This window comes from Cibotium barometz, chromosome 10, assembly GCF_041138505.1.
Source record: "Cibotium barometz isolate CiBa-2024 chromosome 10, ASM4113850v1, whole genome shotgun sequence".
In the NCBI taxonomy this organism is placed as follows: Eukaryota; Viridiplantae; Streptophyta; class Polypodiopsida; order Cyatheales; family Cibotiaceae; genus Cibotium; species Cibotium barometz.
The window spans coordinates 14,859,454-14,880,826 of NC_141055.1; the positions used below are offsets into that span (position 1 = coordinate 14,859,454).

Genomic DNA, 21,373 nt, shown 5'->3' on the forward strand with positions numbered 1-21,373 from the left:
GACTAGTATTGTATTAGCCTTGTTGTATTATTTAAATCCTAAAAGTAATAGCATTTTATTTTAATCTTACAGATATATACAAAGAAGGGAAAGACGAAGATAACATTGCTCAACTAGAACATCATCATGAAAGCCCTACTAGAGAGATCAACTCTCATGATTTAAATGCTAGAAATAATGAAGACAACATGGTGGAGGTAGATCACATCAATGATTCAGCTTTGCAAACATCTTCAAGGCCTTCAAGTGATAGGACTAAAGAGACTAAGGACATTCCTAATTTGTAAGTTAATGTTGAGGTTAGTGAGAATAAAGATAAAGTCAATGAAGAGCTTCAAGAGACTTCTGCAACCAAGGAGAGACAAGAAGAGATTGTTGAACAAATGGATGAGGCTACATATGCTACAAATAAAGGAAAAATAGTTGAAATCAAGGACTCTGTGGCAGAGGGTGTTGAAGAAATTGATGAGGCTACATATGCTACGAATAAAGAGAGAATAGTTGAAATCAAGGACTCTGTGGTGGCAGAGGGTACCAAGAAAACTAAAGGTATATCTTTTTCAATAGGATGTTATTTAAGATGATTTATTCAGAAATTTTGTGTGTTAAAAAGTATGTTTCTCAGCGAGAGTTGTTTTTGCAGGTATAGCTGCTTCTAACAATCACAAGTTAAGTACACAAGAAATAGAGCAACGTGTTGAGGAGCTACATTCCGATACACAAAAGAGTAAGCCTCTAGGAAGTTTATATTCTTTTGAGAGAGATGGAGATAGATTAGTATTTCAATCTTCACCAATCAATAGGGAAATGCAATCACGTCTAGGAGCCATCGTCATAGATGAATATGGGAGCATGAAACGAAAGTAAACTTGTGGATGTTTTGTTGTAATTAGCTCTCATTGATAATATAGGATCACTTGTTTTAATATTGTTAAGTATGTAAACACATTAAAGTGTTATCATTCTTCTGTATTGTATGCAGAAAATATTCCTCGTGCAATCACCATAAAGAAACATGCACTTATACTTGATCTTAATGGAGTTTTACTCAACAAGGAAGAGAAGAGGCATCCACAAACAAATTGTATTCGAATTGATATTGGTCGCACCACAGTTGTTATTCGCCCCGGGTGTTTTGAATTTTTGGATGAGATTTGCCAGTACTTTCATGTTGGTATTTGGTCCACCATGCTACACAAGAATGTTTGTGCCTATGTAAACACTCTTGAACAGTATGCACATAAGAAATATCATTTCTTTATGGTGTGGGGACAAGAAGAATGTTATATCCATAATCTTCGAAAAGTGTATAGGCCAGATAAGCCTACTGTTGAGGCTATGTTTAAACCTTTACTCAAGGTTTGGAATCAGTTCCAAGATATTTGCAATAAGAAGAATACATTGCTTATTGATGATAGCCCTTTCAAGGGATGTGTTAATCCAAAAGACAACTGTCTCTTCCCTGAAAGTTTTCAAGGAGGGCACGACTACGTACTGTGCAATGACCTTCTACCCTACCTTTTAAATCTAAATAATACAAATGGCATTAGGTCTATTATTTTGCTTAATCGGCTAGGTCAATCTCCTATCACACATGGCCATAATTTATTTATCGATTTTCAAGATGTACTGGAAGAATGGCTCCAATTCACCTCCCTATTTTTGCGAGAAGAAGTGGAAAACTCATCTTCTGCATCTTCACACTTACCATTATATGGTGATAAGCTAAAGTATGTCCAATCAAGAGGGGAAAAAAGAGAAGTAGAATCTATAAGCAAGGATCTAGCAATGTTGGCATCCAAAGCTGGAGTACCATTACTATCCAAAGACTAGCTAAGCTTGTTAAAAGTGTGTTACAAAAGAAGGATTTTGAGTGATCAACACGCTATTGCTTATGCTACTCGCTTGGGATATGATCGTGGTCATCTCATAAGTGGAGTTGCAGCAAAAGCATACATATCAAGGCTAAAAAAGGCTTACTTGAGCTTATGGGTAGGATAATGTCTGGTTTCATTAAACATTGAGTGACAGTATAATCAGATTCCAACCTAACCCAAACTAGTTATTGCTGTGCAGGTCGAAGGAAACCATTTCTGAGGTCTAAACGTGCAGTTTGAAGTATGAGATCTGTACAAATATCAAGACTTGTTGGGTGCAGAATGTTTGGAGCCATTTTGTACCTAAAAGCCCATAAGATAGACTTAAGCTTTGGCCAAAACAATGTACTTAGATGGGTTTAATTTTTGGATTGTACGAGCCAAATCTTTACACTATTGTATCAAGAAATCAAATGCCTTCAAACTTACTGTCATTTGATTATCTCTTTTGTCAATATTTGCAATTCGATTGCAATAAAGATGTGTTTGTTTTTTATTGAATATATTGCCTTGTCAAGGTGTAAGGCTATGAATATCATAATAATTTAATTTGGATAGACTCAATTATCTCAATAGTGAAAATCTTTTATACATCATATTCAATAAATTTGATGAAATTTAGCATTGACAATATACTCGCTCTTTTATTTTTTTGGTTGAACTAATGAGGTATTGGAGCATTTGTCTATGAAGGTTTAAGACCATCCATATCATGGATGAATTTATGTTGTTGGCACATAATATATTTATTCAAAATTTTGAATGTACATTAACCAAACATTTTGTTTTCAACAGGATATGTTGAAGCATATAGCTTTGATTTCAAGTGTACAGAAAACTTACTATTGAGGTGGCACCAATCATTGGTGACTTATGTACCTAGAGGCAAAAGAGTTCCACCACCCCCAGATACAATAAGGAAACAAAGAAGAGTATTGATACTTGAACTCAATGGTGTTTTACTTAAGACCATTGAGATGCAACATGGTGATGTATGTCCAGACTGGGCCAAACATATGCATCTTGTGGAAGAGAATACAAGTGTTTGGCATTTGATTCGCAAAGATGCATTCACTTTCCTTGATTTTTGTATGCAATGGTTTGAGGTATGGATCTGGAGTACTAATAGACTACAAAGGACTCGACGCATTCTTGAGTTGTGCTTTCCTCGGCACCATCAAAAGTTTAAGGTCGTAGCAGGGCATGCAGCATGTCAAAAGACGGATCTTCTTATTGGATATCGATTTGTATACCACAAAAACTTAGATGTAGCATGGAGAATTTTTCATGACCTGGATGGAAATAACACACTAATTTTTTATGATACCCTCTACAATGTAATGTGGAATATGCCCGGAACCTACTTGATTTTTCCAAAGATGTGGAATCAAAATATAGAGGAGCTTCAAAGTTTTTTGGAGACAACAATCAGCGCATGGTTACTTGGTTGGATTTATGCAAAGAACAAACGGGAGTATACTTGCAACACTTTAGTAAATGAAGCAGCTTATGATAGAGAAACTTTGTATGTATTGGAGCAATACATGAGAAAACGCTATGTTTGAGATACAATTTGTACTCAATTATTATCTTGACGAAGGATTTTTGTCTTCGGATAAATTGTAAACTTGAATGTAACAAGTGTTCTTTGGTATTATCATCCCATGTTTTTACTTCAATGTCCCTCAAATTTGAGCATATATATCATGATTTATAATCTTGATATAGTGTCTAAGATGGGTTTTTATCTGTGGATCAATCGTAAACTTAGCATATTGTTACTGTCATTGAGATTTACTTTTTGTTAACACCACACCCTTTAGAGATCTCTCATTTTTAAGGTTCCTTTTTATAATGATATTTAGAATTCTTTTGGCAAATTAAATAAACCCCATGTTTTTACTTCAATGTCTCAAAGTGGAGATAGTATTTAACATTATCTTCTTCATATGAAAGGTGTTGTATAATCTCAATTAAGTTTAGTGTCACGTATGTATCTATACAACTACAAACAAATACGCCAAATAGTTGTGTCAAGATATAATCTATTGGCACAAAGAGTGCACCAACAAATAGATGTTAGCTCAAACTACACAAAAATACCGAGTTTCCAACCAATCCTATAAGAAATGGGACTCGAATAATTCCCAAAATTCCTAAATTTGTCTTTTAGAAAAACGGATTTGTGTTAAACCTCCAACAACAAACCTCTAACAGCAAAGTTTTAACAGTCTCTCTCTCTCTCTCTCTCTCTCTCTCTCTCTCTCTCTCTGCTTTAACTTCTTCCTCTGCTTAGCTATGGAGCCTTTGCAAGCTATGTATGTAGCCCCTTGTGAAGCTAGAAAACGGAAGGTTGATTTACACATTTGTATTCCTGAAGAGTATGGCAGCTCTAAAAAAACCCATCCTACTGATGCACAATCTGTCCAAGCTCGTAGGATAGCTAAGGAGAAAAATGTAGATCTTTGGGTTGATAGGCGTCTCTATCCAATTGACCCTCCATTAAGAGCAAACCCTCCTTTCCGCGATTTATCATCTTTTATTCAATTTGTTGGTGAAGGAGAGCTTGGCTTGTTAGGATACTGCAGAAGATTGACTACAAGTGGAGCTTGGCAAACCCATATTCTCTAATCTCAATTGCAAACATCACAATTCACCCTTTTACAATGTCAAGAAGGACTTAAAACATCACAATTCACCCTTTTACAATGTCAAGAAGGACTTAAAACATCATCAGATAAAATGAAAGAGATCCTTGCAGAGAATGTGGAGAAAGATATAAAGATTCAAAGGCTAGAGGAACTTATCAAACGACTCAAAGCAACGCCAAATGGTGCTCATGAACGCAAAAAGACATTGGCTCTGGTATAGAATCTCTTGCGTTTAAAGGTGGAGCACGGAAGAAAAGGATTCGTACAACAACGTAAGTACCATAAACTTTCATTATGCACTCAGTGATTTAAACAAAATAGTCATGATTTGTGTTCTGCCAGGAATTTTCTACAAGAGGTGTGTGGTTCTAACGAAGAGGGATGGAAGGATTTGGTCAAAGCCATTTTGAATACCAAGGTATTCTCTCAATTATTACTGACCCTCATCGTCCTAAAATATGCCAAGCTATTGTCAGCAATGTGGTGAGCGAGATTACCACCTCCATCGATTCTTCATTAATTTAACATGCTTGTGATGCAGCTGGCTGAGTTGCTGATAAGAGCCCCTTTCACTTGCACAGTGAAGGCGATTCTCCAACGATATAGAACAGAGTTCCGTGTGCAGGGGATTGCCCTTGAAGCATTGCAAGAAGCCTCCGAGGCTTACCTTGTTGGGCTTTTTGAAGACACCAACCTCCTTGCAATACATGCAAAGAGGATTACCATTTCTGCCAAGGACATGTAACTAGCTCGGCGTATTCGAGGTGAGCGAGACACGATCTAGCGATTTTAGATGTTAACCTTCTTTTTGAAGCAACTCTTTTGTGTCAAACCCCCCTTTGTAACAAGCCTATCTGGATTTCATTTGTAACCTTCTGATAATTAAAATTTTAAGTTTCTCTTACAATGTCTCGGTGTCATTATGTTTGTTTAACATGGAGTGTCTATCATGTGCCAGTTTGTCACCCAAGGCATCAAAAATGCTCCTGGAGGACTGAGGAAGCTGTGCTTGGACAATGCGAATTTAGGCTCTGCAGCGATGTAGGCTAAAAATTCGCACTATTCTGGCACTTCTCCCCTAGCCACTCAAGATCATTTCTGATGCATTTATAATGAAGTTGAGTACACTAATTGTGAGAAAGAGTAGTTTACAAGATAAAAACATCTTTAATCGTGTGTAAAAATATATTGTTTGTTATCCAATGCATCAGAATTGCTCCTGGTGGAGGATTGGGGAATCTATGCAAGAACAGTGTGAATTTAAGCTCTGCAACGGCGGTGCAGGCTCAAAATGTACAAAATTAACTTTAAGCCTACAAGATAAAGCCACCAACAAGAATGTCAACCCAAAAGAGATCTCAAGATAGATAGATAATCAATCTACTTTACTGAAGCAATGCAAATAACTGGGAAGCTTCACTTTTGTGAGGCCAAAGACAGAAGGCAGCTCTCCAAGTAGATGCAGTTCTAAGACCAATATTGTACTTCAGTCTACAGGTTTCGCTCCATAATTTGTAGAGCATCCTTTTGTATCAAACATTTGGTAATATTGTGAACAACTACTATGTCTGGGCAACTGTACCTATTTTCCCTTCCACTATTTTCGTCTCCTCCATGGCACTACCTTCCAAGATGATCATCCAAGGGGTGGAGCAAAGATGCCAGGATCAATCCTCGAGAAGGAAACCAGAAAAGTGTTAAGGGGGACAAGGCATGAAGGCAAGGGGACACAGTGGAACAAATGCACAAATCTACACCAAACTTTGGAGTGGAATTAGAGTATGTCAAGGTTTTCAATGAGAACGTTGCTAGGAAGGAAAGATGACAGTGGGAGTCCATGAGAATGACAATTATCCAAGGTCAAAAGTTGGAAGCCCATCAAGTTTAGCAAGAGGGGATGTCATGTGCATGACACATGGACATGGCACTTTTCCAAGGCTGACCCCTGTTTGGCAAGAAATTTAGGTCATCTAAAAGCTCAAATAAGCACCAAAAAGTACAGGATTCTGTCAGTAGGCATTCGTGCCCTTTGGCTGCCATGGCTTCCTGTAATTACAAGTGTCATTTTCTGCACTGCTCTCCCCATATCTTCTTATGATATACTAAACAAAATGAAACAAAATGTATTCAATCCTCATAATTTGCTTGCCTCTCTGTTTTGGTCATTGATGGCTCGATCCAACTTTGAAAGTGGTCATTTGAACCTTTTGCATCTCTGATATGAAGCCCTCCATGTTTTGGCATTGGCCTGAGACTGAATGCAGTGGAACAAAGCCGTTAGCATTTTGACCCACATTTATCCCATTCTTTTGGTGAGAAAAAGAGAGAACGCCCAGCGAAGAGGGGGGCAGGGGAACATGTTTGTTAGATTACTCTACACATTCAGTCATATTCAGTAATCATGTACTACTCTGCACATTCATGTATTTTGGCAACATATTGGTTTATTGATTTTCAACATGAGTATACCAAGTTTGTTGATTTTAAACATTGGTTTGTTGACTTTCAACATGAGTATATACCAAGTTCACTGATCCCAAGCTCCTAGGAAAGAATAGAAACAATGCATTTGCAGCTTCTACTCAAAATAAATTTGGATCAAAACTAACTTGACTAAGCAAATATCTTTAGAAACTCAGAAGGTTTTGAACCAAAAGAAAAATAAAACACAGAGTAGGCCAAAAAGGCACAATAAATCTATCTAATATGCTTGAACTGTTGCATTGACATAGCCAATAATCCCAACTGATATTTGAAGCTAACTGCTTTGAACTCTCTTGGGAGGCCAGTCCCACTGAAAGCGTAATGTCGCTGTTACAAACTAAAGATATACCTAGAGGCACTGGAGATGCAAGCTCCACGTTTTCTGCCGTACACACAGAACAATGACAGAGCTGCTTTTGCTTTTGATTGGCTGACAGGATCCCATCAGTGGGTTCTACACGTTATCTTGGCAAGGTCATTTGCTGTCTATGTAATATATCTGCTTCGACGCACCTGCTAGCAGCTGCTTTGGACACCCAGGGGCTTGGACATGCGGGAAATGCTTTCTCTGTATTTGCTTTGTGGACTCTCTAGGCAGCTATCAGTGCCCTTTGTTGTGATTAAAACATATGGACTTCGCAGGAGCTCAACTTGCTTACAGCTAACCAACCTGCCGTGACTGGCCCCATCAGCTTCACTCCATTCACAGCACCCCTGAAGAGAGATTGAGAACCATTGAGAACATGACAGAACAGATCCATCCCATGACAGAACAGATCCATCCCATGCTGCCTCTTCTCTACATCATGCTCTGTCCGCCAAACATGGACAGCCCTTCCAAATCTGTGAACTGGATTTCCGCCTGCTGTCGCAGTTGTTGAGATTCTGCAGATGAGACTTGCATGAGATCTAGCACCGCCCGTGAAGGTTGAGAGGTTCTGTCGCTCTGAAAGCCATTCTCAGGCATCATTAAAAACATAGAGCTGCCATCAAAATTTTGGATAGTTGATGGCTGCACATGGTCCACGCTGGAGGAATGAATAACAACAGCACCATTGTCAGGACTAGCTAGTGTAGTAATGCCATGGCTTTGCAAAAGAGGCATGATTTCCAAACCCTTGCCAGAAATAGAAGTAAAACAAGAAGAGGAGCTCGAAATGGTTTGGCAAGATGTGGCACGGTGGTTTTCAGCTAAAAGCGCTTCTATGGAAGGTGAAGACACACCAAGGGACATGGGCATGGAGCAAGAGTTGTTTGGGGAACCCAAAGATGATGACAGAAGAGAGAGAGCACGCCCGGAGACGGAAATCTCAGGGGGAGGCTGGGGGACAGGGATGAGACAGGTGGCCGACGTTGTTAACAGCCCTAGTGGGTTGGAGAGTTCTAAGCCATGCCGATCAGCCACCATAAGTGCTTGTGCACCACCACCTACTAGATCACCATCAACTCCCCCCGAGCTCTGCATGAAATGATGAAGCTCTACGGCAGGAAAATTGGGCACTTGTTCCTCCTTTGAATTATGTAGGAGCTTGAACCCTTGAAGGTCAGCTCCTGCCACTCCCAGATTGCCAGTTAAGGCTGCACTGTCCAAACAGGAGACCATAGATGCACGCTTGTGTTGGAGGAAGTAGAAGTGGTCCAGTAGAGAGGTATTGAGCAAGCGTTTACCATCTGCAACAACACAAAACAAAGAACATGCAACCATCAGCAAGTATTCAGAATGGCAGGGGATAAGAAGTACAAGAGATTTTTGCACAAGCAGGGTCCACTATTTCTACTGACATCGCAAGTAGCTGTAGTGTCTTTACGCTTGCCTGCCCTTGCCAAAGATACCCTTTGATTTGGCCATGTTCTAGCCTGAAAGAACTACAGAGACTAGTGGCTAATGCCTCTTTCCCCAACTAAAATTCTCATAGCAACATTACTGACCTTGACAACCCTGATAGCTGTATGATATGGCACAGCATTTGTTGTACTATGGTAAGGATGATAAATGCAGAGAGATGAGTTGCGATTTATCTTTTTGCGTTTAAGCGCCAACCCACAGACCACATATGATCCACATGAGGCCACCAAAGTCCAGGGAATGGGACTTGAACCTATATATGTGTAAATATATACATACACACACATACATATATACATATAGAGAGAGAGAGAGACGTGCAAAACCACATGTTTCAAAAATGTCAAAACCTTGACCTGCAAAATGAGCATAGTGTGCAGCCGACATCAGAGACATGGGTTCCGGCTGTTGCTTCCGTCGTCGTTCATTGTGTCCTGCCAGCCTTCTCCGGCAGCTTCTTTTGCCCTCATCAAATTCAGACAGCACATGGAACCTAATACAACAGCCAAATGAGATCCTACATATCTTCCCTGTTGCCATCCTCTCTGTGCAAGTCGCTAAATGCTACAAAAAAAAATTGCAAGCATTAACCTCAATATCATTAGAATTAGCCAGACTCCCTTAACTCAGTCTCCAGTTCTCAAGGATTGCGGGTAACTCTTGCTGGATATGGAGCACATAGACAAGTATTCTTTACCTGACAATTTGATTGCTATTTACGCTCCCTAAGTCACTGTAATTTTTAGGTGCCGAACATTGTTTCCAGCCCTCAAATGCATAGCCATTTACTTGAACATCGAAGCTCCTGACTTGCGCAAAACCCTGCGTGGATGTTCACTCCCTTGTGGGGAAAGCCCCATGGCTTATTCACCACTACCAGTAGAAACCATTAAGAAGGGTGGTCCGGAGCTCCTTGCCAAACTTAAGATGTGCAAATGTCATACCTGTGTGTCCGCCGGATGTGTGACTGTCATACCTTGGATGTGTGAATGACTTACTTATGTGTGTACCCACATTGAGTGTTTGTGTGTTGGAAGCAGGGGGGGGAAGGGGACTTACCTGCTACACTGCTGACAGAAGCGCTGCTCTAAATTAGCCACCTTGACTTTGCTGGACTTGGAGTGCCAACCACAAACCTTATGCCGCCGGTGATAGTCTTTCGCGCCCGACAAGTCCGCATTGCAGTCTTCTGCTTGGCATCTGGGAACATTGGGAGTGGGAGATAAAGACTTGTGTTTCTTGATGGTAGCTCCATTGTTGTTACCATTGTTGTTCCCTTCATTACTGTTAGATTTGTTAGCAGTGGAAGCTACTGCAGCTCGCTGGTTACCTTCACCCCCACCCCCTGCACTGGAATGTTCAAAGTAGGTTCTCTTTCCTAGCTTCAGACCAATGGTGGAATCTCCCAAGCTGGAGACTATAGCGCCTCCAAGCTCATCCCCTTGCTTCTGCATCTCTTTCTGCACGAGCATCTCGATTGATTCACTGCCCCTTCCTTCTCCGTCGCTTTTCCTCCCGCTATGCAGGCTGGTGCCATTGCCTTGCCTTGCCAGCTTAGGACTGGCATCCATCTCCACCTTTACTGAGGCAGGAAGACCATCTTTGACCCTAGAATTCCACTCCAGATCTTTATTGTAAGCTGAGATTTTCGTCAAAGAGGCCTCCTGGCTCTTGACCGCAGCCATGTCGAGCTTGCATGCGAAGGGTATGGAGCGAGGACCTGAGACAACAGACAGAGGGAAGCTTCCGGACTTCACTGTATGACCGTCACTCAGAAGAAGAGCAGAGTCTGCGGCGAGGGCAGCATTGTCTGGGGAGTCAACAGAGACCACAGCAGAGGCCGTCAGGGCGGCATTGTCTGGAGAGGTGTGGTTGAGCTGGAGGGTCTTCCAGAGGTCGGGGGGGGAAGAGAATATCTGTGGTTCTGTCCATTGAGGAGGCCATGGGGCAGCTTGGATGGAGTCCTGGGGGGGTTTTCTGTTGTTGTTCCATAGGAGAGCTTGAGAGCTATGGTGGGGAGTTGCAAGGTACTGAGGGAAGAGCTCACTAGCAGAAGGTGGGCTGAAGCTGCGCAGGTAGGTACTACCATGTTTCGGGTGGGGACCCTGCATTTTGTCCATCACAGGCACTAAAGGGGAGACGGAGAGGTCAAAATGCGAAGAAACAAGGACGGGGAAGACGAAGCAACACACAGGGATCAGTTGCAGAGACGCACATGTATTATTATTTTCTCTCTCTCTCTCTCTCTCTCATTATTACTCTCTCTCTCTCTCACTCACGCACACTCATCCTGCAATATTATAAATTGAATCCCTATATTAAACATAAGTAAATATATTCATTCTTTTACAATAGAAAATGCAATCTCACTCCCCCACACACACACACGTAAATAATGCTTTGGGCGGGCTATAGACGGAAAATGCAATCTCTCTCCCACACACACATAAATAATGCTTGGTCGGGCTATAGATAGAAAGAACGATAGATAGATATATTTATTGAGTCAAGATGTGGCTAGCTTAGTCAATGAAATCACATATTAGAGAAATAAGGCTTTGTGTTCAATCTCATTACCTCTATATTGATGATTCATTCACAACATTGCTATGAAGAAACATAGACAATTTAGAAGATTTGATTTTATTTGCTCATAAAGCTAAAGACACAAGGGTGCTATCAAAAATGCACTTGTTAGGCACGAGGCAAATGCTCTAATCATTGAATTTAAACAAAGTGTTTTGCATAAATCTTGCAAAATAACTTGTTAATTAACATTCAACGTTGATGAAGTTAATAGTTTTGACTATAACAATGCTTTTACTAGCCATATATGTGAGTGAAAAACAAAACACCATATATAAGGGGTGACACAAGTCTCCCCTTAAAACTACAAGCATAAGGGAATGTGCCATTCCATGTTTAGATGATCACTTTTATTGCTAAAAGTGAAGGATAACACCTTTTAATACTTCTGAAAGAGGAGGATAGCAATTGATACAAAGCCTTATAACAAATAACAATGTACTTCTCTTTTCCTTGCTCATTTTGGAGTTGTTCACTGATAGCATCGACCTCTACCTAGCATTTCATGTCTTCTTTAGCTTGGCCATTATTGGTAATCTCATTCTCTTACGGAACATACTTGCCACTTGCAAGCTCCTTGGTAGGGCATCCATGCTGAGCGTAGTGCCAATCACAATAAACTTGATACCCTTCTTAGGGGCATCTACTAAAGGTCAAATGTAAGTTGAGGTAAGGGAGTGGTTAAAAAGTAAGAAGGCTATTCCCAAAAATAAGCTTGATACCCTTCTTAGGGGCATCTACTAAAGGTTGACTGCAAGTTGAGGCAACGGAGTGGTTAAAGTAAGAAGGCTATTTCCAAAAATAGCGTTAGGCTTTTTTCAAAAACCCTTGACTTTGGCTTCAACCCTCTGTACATCATTTTTCTTAACTCTCTCCAACAAGAAATTCTCCAAGAAATCCTCTCGGCAGTGTTATTACTAAACAGGGGGGTCTATATGAACATGAATTCTCTTAAAAAAACAAGAGTAACCTATTATGTGTGCCTCATTTAAGCTTATGTGTGCCTCATTTAAGCTTATGTGTATACTACATAGCTCGTGTTGCAAATGTTAACCTTGGTGAGGGAGGGACACCAAATACACATGGATGCTTAAACCAAGCGTGCTTCTTAGTCATAAGGATATTGGAGCCTTGTAATACTATAGCAAATGATTACAAACATGGAACACGCATAGCCACATTATCTTCTTCTCCACCCATGCTGGTATAGTGCACCCCCTAAGGTTAATACATGGTATATATAACCATGGGTGGCTAGAAGTAGAGAAATATTCTCAGCGGATAGAAAAAAAAATTGTTGAAAATGCAAACCTGTTGTTGTGCGAAGGCTTATGAAGAACTGGCATAGTTTTTAATGAGGCCTTCTCCACCTCCCATCTACACGGGTGTGTGCTAGCCTACATGGGTAGGTCATCAAAGAAAATCCAATGGCTTGTAACAACAAATCTTTAGAAGATAGAATTACATTATTATGTTAAATATTAATAGTGATGAATGTTGGAATAAACAACTACTTGGGTGGTTGTGTAAAACTAGCACCTAATAACTTAGTATTCTCGGTTTAAATAAAACGGTTTTAGTGTGTGTGAACAACTGCTAGTATGTGGGTTCTTTTGTGGGTGGGAATAACCTCTTAAGAAGATCTTATGTAAGTAATGAAGACACCTCTTAGGGACACTTGGCATCATAGGTTTGACATGTGACATATGTGGTGGCAGCATATGTAAGGGGGAGTCTCTCCTATAAAACGACCATCATTATAATGTTGTGTTGGTGTATTCCTAATTTTTTTAAGTTTATCTCGTCATCTCTTGCTTAATCGCTCTTGTAAACCTTATGATTAACCACTTCTATGTGCCTCCAATCCACCTATGTCCATTCTCACTACTGCCGTCTCCACCCAGAGCCTATTGCCACCTATCTAGAGCCGTGGTGGGGTGAAGCTAGTGGCCGGTGCACCACTGTGACCTTAGGGTGGTCGACCTCCTTAGCACATAAAGGAGGTCGGCCACCCTAAGGTCACTTTGTAGCCCACCCAAGATTCCCAGATATATACCTCCGACCACCCATTGTTTTGAGCACATAAGGAGGTTGGCCAGTTTCGGGTCAGGTGACCGGAGTTGGCCAAAATACTTGAGCACATAAGGGCGGCCAGCCACCAACGAGACCTAAGAAAACACACATGTATTATGATCAATTTTTTACGTGTGCCTCACTCCAAAAGTGAGAGTGAATAACGCTCCAAAATGATGTCTGTCGTGGAAAGCACCACCACAACCTAAGACCCTCTTTTACCAATCCTTCTTCAAGCATAAGAAATAAAGTTGTCCAACAGTAAATCAAACACATGAAACCCGATGAATATATTGAAATGAACTCCGACTCTTGCGCATAATCAATCACACTACACACACGACTACAACTACTACTAATTTGGTGCATGTTCTCCAAGATAATGAATAATAAGACTGAACAATCACCTTCAATCTCCATCCTACATGTACACACATTGCATAAACTTCAAACTCTTTCTCTTTCTCTCTCTCTCTCTCTCTCTCATGTAAAATTGAGAAAAAATAAGATGTGTGTAATTACCTTTGATTTAGAAAGCAATTTTGCGATCTCCATTTGCATTCACATATACATTTCCATTCGCTTTGTCTCCTCCTCTAATTGCACTTTCATCAGCTCTTTCGTTTCATGAGACCTTGCCGCTTCCATTTCTCGAATTGTCTCACACCATGTATTCATGCCCTCCCCGAGAGTTTTAAAGATTGTCCCCAAAGATGAACATTTGGCTCTTTAACTTTTTGGGCTTTTACACCCAGCAAGTTTTCCTCCCTCTCACTCTCTTTTCCCGCCCCATCTCTCTCCCTCACAAGGTTTGGGTCTCCCCATGAGCCTCACTGACATCTACATCTAGAGGTTCTTGAATATATCAGACCCTGGGATTCGAGTAAGAGCTATCTACGCCACCTGGTATCCCAACACAACGCGCATGATTAAGCACCTTGCTGTATGAGGATAAGGTCGTTTAAAGCCAGAGAGGAGAATGCCTTTTATGCCAGAGATGGAGGAGCCGTTGCATGCTGTGTGAGGGGGACGTTGCATCTATGAGGAGCAGTTGCATCCTGAGGGAGGAGCCGTTGCCGTCTGCGCTAGATGGCCGACCATTCGCTGACTGGGCGGCAAAACTGGGGTCGTGCCCCAGTCGGCGGCTACAAAAGGTGAGCTTTTTGGGTGAGACCGGTGCCAGCTCAGCAAACGCCCCTGCACAAGGGTGGCTGGCTGGCCGACCCCGCTAGTACCAAGAGCAAGGGTGCCAACCTTTTTCCAGCGGCACTAGTTCAAATAGGACCACCAACGGCTCCGCCCTTGTGGACATCGTGGAGAGCTCCGCTCAGCCAACTCCCAGATCCGAGCGCTCAACCGATCACGCCTCAACACTTCATCCTCTGCGCTCCTCAATAGCTCAACTTCACCATGGTCATAGCTGCCCGTCGGGATCTAGGAAAAATTCGAGGTAATTACTTTTTTATTTTGGGGCTCTCTCTCATAGGTATCTTTTTTATTAGGCATCCACAGGCACCCTAGAATTCAATGCAAATCTAGGCACTCTTGCATTAGTGCGATTAACTATTGGGAGCATTGTTGAATCTCAGTCAGGTGTACATCTTATTTCTGATCGCATCTTACATCTAGTTAAATCCCGATACCTTGTGTGCACAATCCAATTTCTTTCCCATACTCTCACAATGCACACACATAGTCCCCATCTAGGAGGGGACTTTCTTATTTCTTGGAGATAAATTTGCTTTGGGAAATCTCTTATTGTGAGGATGGCACAAAGAGGATTAGATATCTTTGGGTATATGCCAACTGAGGATAGGCTAGATGGGTTGAACTGCTGTTTGTGGAGCCTTATGTTGAAAGTTTGTTAATAACCAGAGGCTTACGACATATTAACATTAGGGAGGAACCTCGTCCTCCATCTCTTTTCCTCCTACGGCAACAACTACACAAGCTCATAAAGTAACTCGAGTGGCCTGGAATATTAGAGGTTAATCCTCTGACTAGGGAGAGATTATCACTTAGGTGGGCTAGAATCTCAGAGGTTATCACTCCTCCTACTGAAGAACTATAAGAATACACAATAGCGGAAGTTGGATCAACACAATATGAAGCACTAAATTGCAGAAAGAAGTGGAGAATAAACAATATTACTTCATGCAAAAAACCTTGATTACAAAAACCTGATGGTGTTTGCCCACCCGTGTTCTCCAAGAAAGGAGCTTTGATGGTGATCTAGACAGACTCTGGATGGAGGATGTCTTGCTTACAAGAGTGCTTAAACACAATGAACTCGATCATGAAATAAGGCTATCAAACTAGTCTATATATAGTACCCAGGGTCTACATGGACGTAGGTTGGCCACATCGGCCAACCCACAACTTGGTCCAAAATGATCAACCAACCACATTATCCTATTGGGACCATATTAAACTACAAATACATCACAAAGAGGCTTTGTATAGCTCCCATGGCCATCGGAGATCGCCTGGACCTCAAATAGGCCTTGTAACCCAAGAACAGTTTGTCCAGTACTCATTAATGTGATCACATAGCTGAGAACAATGTGTCCATCACTCACTAATGCAATCACATAGCCTGCACAAGGATGCATCCTACTTGGTCGCATGCTAAGCCTACATAAGTTGTCTACTTGGGAGAGTACCAAGTCTATATAAGTCGTCTTCTAACCATCTAGCCACACTTGGCCACCATCCAATGTCTAAACTGGGAACTAGCCTCGAGTGTGCTCACCACAAAGACTACTTCTCAAGGAGGCCTTACAAAATAGAGCACATCCATCATTATAATAACAACATGAGGGTGGAGCATTAAGCAAATGCTCCACTAGCACTCCCCCTCAATGCCACCTGTGAACAACCTGCCAAGTCGATGAAGATGGCGCTCTAGCAAATCTCTCCCCAGAGCCTTTGTGAAAATGTCTGCAAAATTCTCTATCGTCATCGGGCATTAGAAAAACTCCACCTCTCCATCCATAATTACCTCACGCACATAATGATATTGTATCTCAATGTGCTTCATGTGAGCATGAAACACCGAGTTCTTGCCGATAGCCATGCAACTTTGTAGCTTCCTTTTGATCAACACCCATGTCTCCTAAGATTCCCCTTAACCAGACTGCTTCACATGAAGTAAAGCATATTGTCTTGTACTTAGCCTCTGTAGAAGAAAGTGCCATTATAGGTTACTTCTTACTGATCTAGGATGTAATTCCAAACCCAATAAGAAAATTTTAACTAGAAACAGATTTCTTGCTATCACAATCTATTGCCTAATGAGTCACAAAATCTAGTCAAGGAATTTCCCCTGATGATCAGGGGAAATTCCAACACCTGCATCCTAACGGTTCTCTAGGGACTGATTTGAGAACCTGTTAGGGACACCAATTAGAAAGTTGATGTTAGGTTAAGGAAGATCAAACTCCCCCCAACTTCCTATACTCCTTCATATCCACAAGTGGAGAAGCATCTTTAGCAGAAAGCTTTGTGTTAGCCTCCATAGGTGTAACCACCACTAACTTGCACTTAGTCATGCCAAATACCTTCAGAATTTCTCCTGCATACTTTTGTTGAGAAATGAAGGTTTCATCTGACTCTTACTAGACTTGCATATCAAACTTTGAACTCAATGTCTCTTGTGTCTACTACCAGATCTTCTCTTCATAGTTCCCCATTATAATGAGGTCATCCACATATAGGACAATGATCATGTACTTGCGTTGCTTAGAGAAAATATACAAATTTGTATCTGATGGACATTTAGAAAGACCAATACTTACAAAGAAAGCATCTATCCACCACCACTGATGTTTGAGGGGCCTGTTTCAGTCCGTATAATGTCTTCCGGAGTCTTCATGCTTTATTTTCTAGACCAGATATTTCAAACGTGGGTGCCTATGCCACATGAACCTCCTCCTTGAGATGTCCTTGAGATGGCAATTCAGAAAAGCTGACTTCATATCCATTTACAATACCTGCCACTTCCCATGGGTGGCCAAGGCAAATACTGTTGGAGACAACACATGTTCTCCCACCATTTATCATTGTATAGGTTCCAAAGTCAAAGGGAAAACATGTAGCTGAAGTGTGCAACTAGGTGTGAATTCTCACTTATGTGTAAGTTTGCTTATGTGTGTGAACCCACCCTTAGATGGATAAGATATTATGTGTGTATGAAGTAAGAAGTGATGTCAATGGTCATGCCATGTGTCACTCACCTAGTGTGTTTGTTTGAGTCAAAAGATAATGTTTGCAACCTATAAAAAGCATGTACTTGGTGTAAGCTCTACAGCTAATCTAATCCTCATTGAGTAATGTGATTCTCTGCCTTTTGAAGCATTGTTCTCTCCCTATCTCTCTCTCTACACACTAGAAGCGATGGAGCTGTTTGATCCTCCATAGCCTGCCTTGCTATCTCCTCTCAATGCCTGAACCAACAAATATTGGAGGCGAATGTCTACTCAAAGTCAAACCCTTCAACCAAAACCCTTCGGCATGAGCCTGCCTTGTACTTATCCAATGTACCATCAGACTTGTACTCGGCCTTCCAAACCCACTTGGTGGTAATAACCTTATGTTTTGCAGGATGATGAACAAGATCTTATGTGTCATTTCTTAAAATTGAGTTAAACTCTAACTCCATGGCCCCCCTCCAGTTTAGATCTAATGCTTCCTCTAAGTTGGTTGGCTCATGTACTTTCAATATCTCAACCATGGCCATATTAATGATGTGAGTGAAGGCCCTCTTTTGCTCCTCTATTCTCTTGGATATGTGAATAACTCTACTAGGTCTTTTGATTGCCAAGGCAAAGCTTTCCCATTCAAGAACTACTTCACCCATTTAGGATATGGCCACTTATGTGGTGTTGTAGGCTTTTCTTCTTCATCATCTGATGGATCCACCTCTTGTGGAGTTGGTATTGTCATCATTGGTGGTTGTGTCGATTGTTGGGCTACTTCTTCATTGAAGGATAGTGTGGATGGAGCCCTCTCATCCACCTAATGAGGTTGTTCCTTGAACACCACATCATAGTTGATAATTATGTTCTTTTCCTCTGGGCTGTATAGTTATTGATAACCCTTTATCTATATTGTACCCTAAGAAGATACACTTTTTGCCCTTGGAATCCCACTTGGTTCTAGAGGAGTCTGGAATATGCACAAAATAGTCACAACCAAAAGTCCTAAAATATGCAACTCGGAGTTTCTTACTTAAATAAGATTCTTGAGGTGTCACGCCCTTCACTACCTTTGTCTAACTCCTATTAAGGATATGCACTGTAGTGTTAACTCCCTCAGTCTAAAAACAATTCTGTAATCCTTTGTCTTTCAGCGCCATCTCCACCACTATGCGACTCTTAGGCGCTCTGAAATGCCATTCTATTATTGGGGAGTATGAGAAACTATCAAAACTCTTTTGATCCTATGTTCCTTGTAGTAGGCATTAAACGCACCTAATGTGAATTCTCCTCCTCAATCTTTTTGAGGCTCCTTCAGCTTCTTTCATGTCTCATTCTCTACCAAGTTATGACATATTTTGAAATTTCCAAAAGCTTCAACCTTATCCCGAAGAAAATACACCCACATTCGCCAGCTAAAGTCATTAATCAGGAACTGTAAGGAGTAGGAAGAACCACCCAATGTAGTGGTTGGAATTTTGTCATAGAGATCTGCATATACAAGCTCTATAGATCTGCATATACAACCACCCAACGTAGTGGTTGGAATTTTACCACAGAGATCTGCATATACAAGCTCTAGATGAGCCTTTGCACGATTCTTTCTTTCCTATGGAAATGCATGGCGACGCTTCTTGCCCATCATATAGGTGCCCAAATCTCTCATGTTATAGCTTGCTTGTCCTGACATCAACTCAAGCTATAAAAGACAACAGCTCCTCACATAAGTTGTTGCATTGACATTGCCATTGCCATTGGCATCTGCACAGTGATTGCACCAACCTTATCAAAGATAAACTTTAGAACACTATGGCCACAACAAAAGACAACAGATTCCTCTTGATGTGTTTAACACATAAAGGACATTGGAAAACTTCTTAGTATCACCATTGCTAGAGATAAAAGAAATGTTACCTAAACCCATGGTCAAGCATTTGGAGTCATTCTCAAACACAAACAGGATGGACTCCCCCATAGGCTTAAGGGAGGTATACCTACCCTTTTTACTGGGCATATGTTAGGATGCTCCAGGATGTTAAGGAATGTTTACATAGATTTATTCTATTTTCACAAACATCTCCAATTCCACTTTAGCACTATTCTTCAACTCCTTCTTGCAAGGCTTTAAAGTGCTATTCTTCAACTCCTTCTTGCAAGGCTTCAAAGTGCCATTCTTCTCATTTTCTTCCGTTAGTCTACATGCTTTGACCATGTAACTAGTCTTGTCATAGTAGAAACACTTTACCTTAGATTTCTTCTTCTTTTTCAAAAGCATTGGCATTACCAAATCCCTTTCCCTTACCTTTCTTTGCATTTGAGAATTCCATGTCGCTACCATTTTTGGCTTTGAAACGCATGTCCTCCTCCACTAGCATTGCACTGAAGTCCTCAAAAATAAGAGGTGGGTATTATGCACTTGTGTGTTGAGTGAGGTCACCAAATTGGCATACTTCGGGGGTAATACTCTGATGTATCTACATGCCAGTTCTTCACTGGTCTTAGTGATCCCCACCATTGTTATTTGATCATACAGATTCATTATCGCCGTGATATGAATTGCTCTACTGTTTCTCCATCAGAATGCCTTTCTACAAGTTAATTCTCAAGTTTTTGAATCCTTATCTAATTCTTTGTCTCATACTGGTTCTTTAGAATCAGCCATGCATCAGAAGCTATGGAGTATGTTAAATCAGGGTCAACATCAAATTCATGATGCTGGTGATGATGGCACATAGCGTATCTACATTCCTTAGCCTCCATGCCAAAGCATGAGTAGGATCTTGTGGATGGTCTATAGTGGATTTTTTGGATCCAAAGTAGGACCTAGCTTTGCATCAACTCTTATTGCGGTCCCCCACAACTTATATGAATCAAGAATAAACCTAACCTTGAACTTCAAGAGTATAATTTATCCCATTCAAATTCCCACCATCACCAAAAGGTGAAGGGTGGGCATGAGCGGTTGTGTTATTTGCAAGCTAGGCCATCTCTCCAAATTTTCCTTCAAATAGCAAACTGCCACAAAAATAAGATTTGCCTAGAGCCTATGATCTGATACCATGTGTAAGAATGCACAATAGTGGAAGTTGGAGTAGCACAATACAAAGCACCGAGTTACAAAAAGAAGTGGATAGTAAACAATATTTTTGCTTGGAAAAAACTTGATTACAAACTGATGGTGTTTGCCCACCCATGTGCTTCGGGAAAGGAGCTTGGATGGCAATCTTGACAAACTTTAGACAGAGGATGTCTTTATTTTATAGTTCTTGAACACAATGAACCCAATGATGAACTAAGGATGCCAAACTAGTCTATATATAGTACCCAAGGTTGACTGGATGTAGGTCGGCCACGTCGGCCAACCATGACTTGATCCAAAATGACCAAGTTGAACCGACTATATCATATTTGGTAGTTTACACAACCACCTAGCACCTGTTTATTCCCAAATTTATCAATATTAATATTTTACATTCCCCACCGCAGTGATAATGTGGCTGGAAAGTAAGGTCATCCTAGACTATATTTATTGCATCTTCTTGCTACTTCTTCTTGTCATTAGAGATAGAGATAGCATAGTTTGCCTATTCCTCTTTAGTTTTTAGCTTGGCAAGTCATTTACAACACTTGATGATGTACTAGCCAGGCTTGTGGCAGTAA

The 21,373-nt window shown here is 40.9% G+C and overlaps 1 protein-coding gene across 1 annotated transcript; it reads right to left on the reverse strand.

Annotated features, from left to right (window-relative positions):
* Positions 1–7,129: 7,129 nt before the first annotated feature.
* On the reverse strand, positions 7,130–11,182 carry LOC147634590 (uncharacterized). Its single transcript, XM_086803704.1, has 3 exons — positions 9,918–11,182; positions 9,215–9,351; positions 7,130–8,683 (listed from the first exon to the last, which is right to left on the reverse strand). Exons 1-3 carry the CDS (start codon positions 10,976–10,978, stop codon positions 7,812–7,814), a joined length of 2,070 nt encoding a protein of 689 aa, XP_086659830.1. The 5' UTR covers positions 10,979–11,182; the 3' UTR covers positions 7,130–7,811.
* Between the last annotated feature and the right edge of the window lie 10,191 nt (positions 11,183–21,373).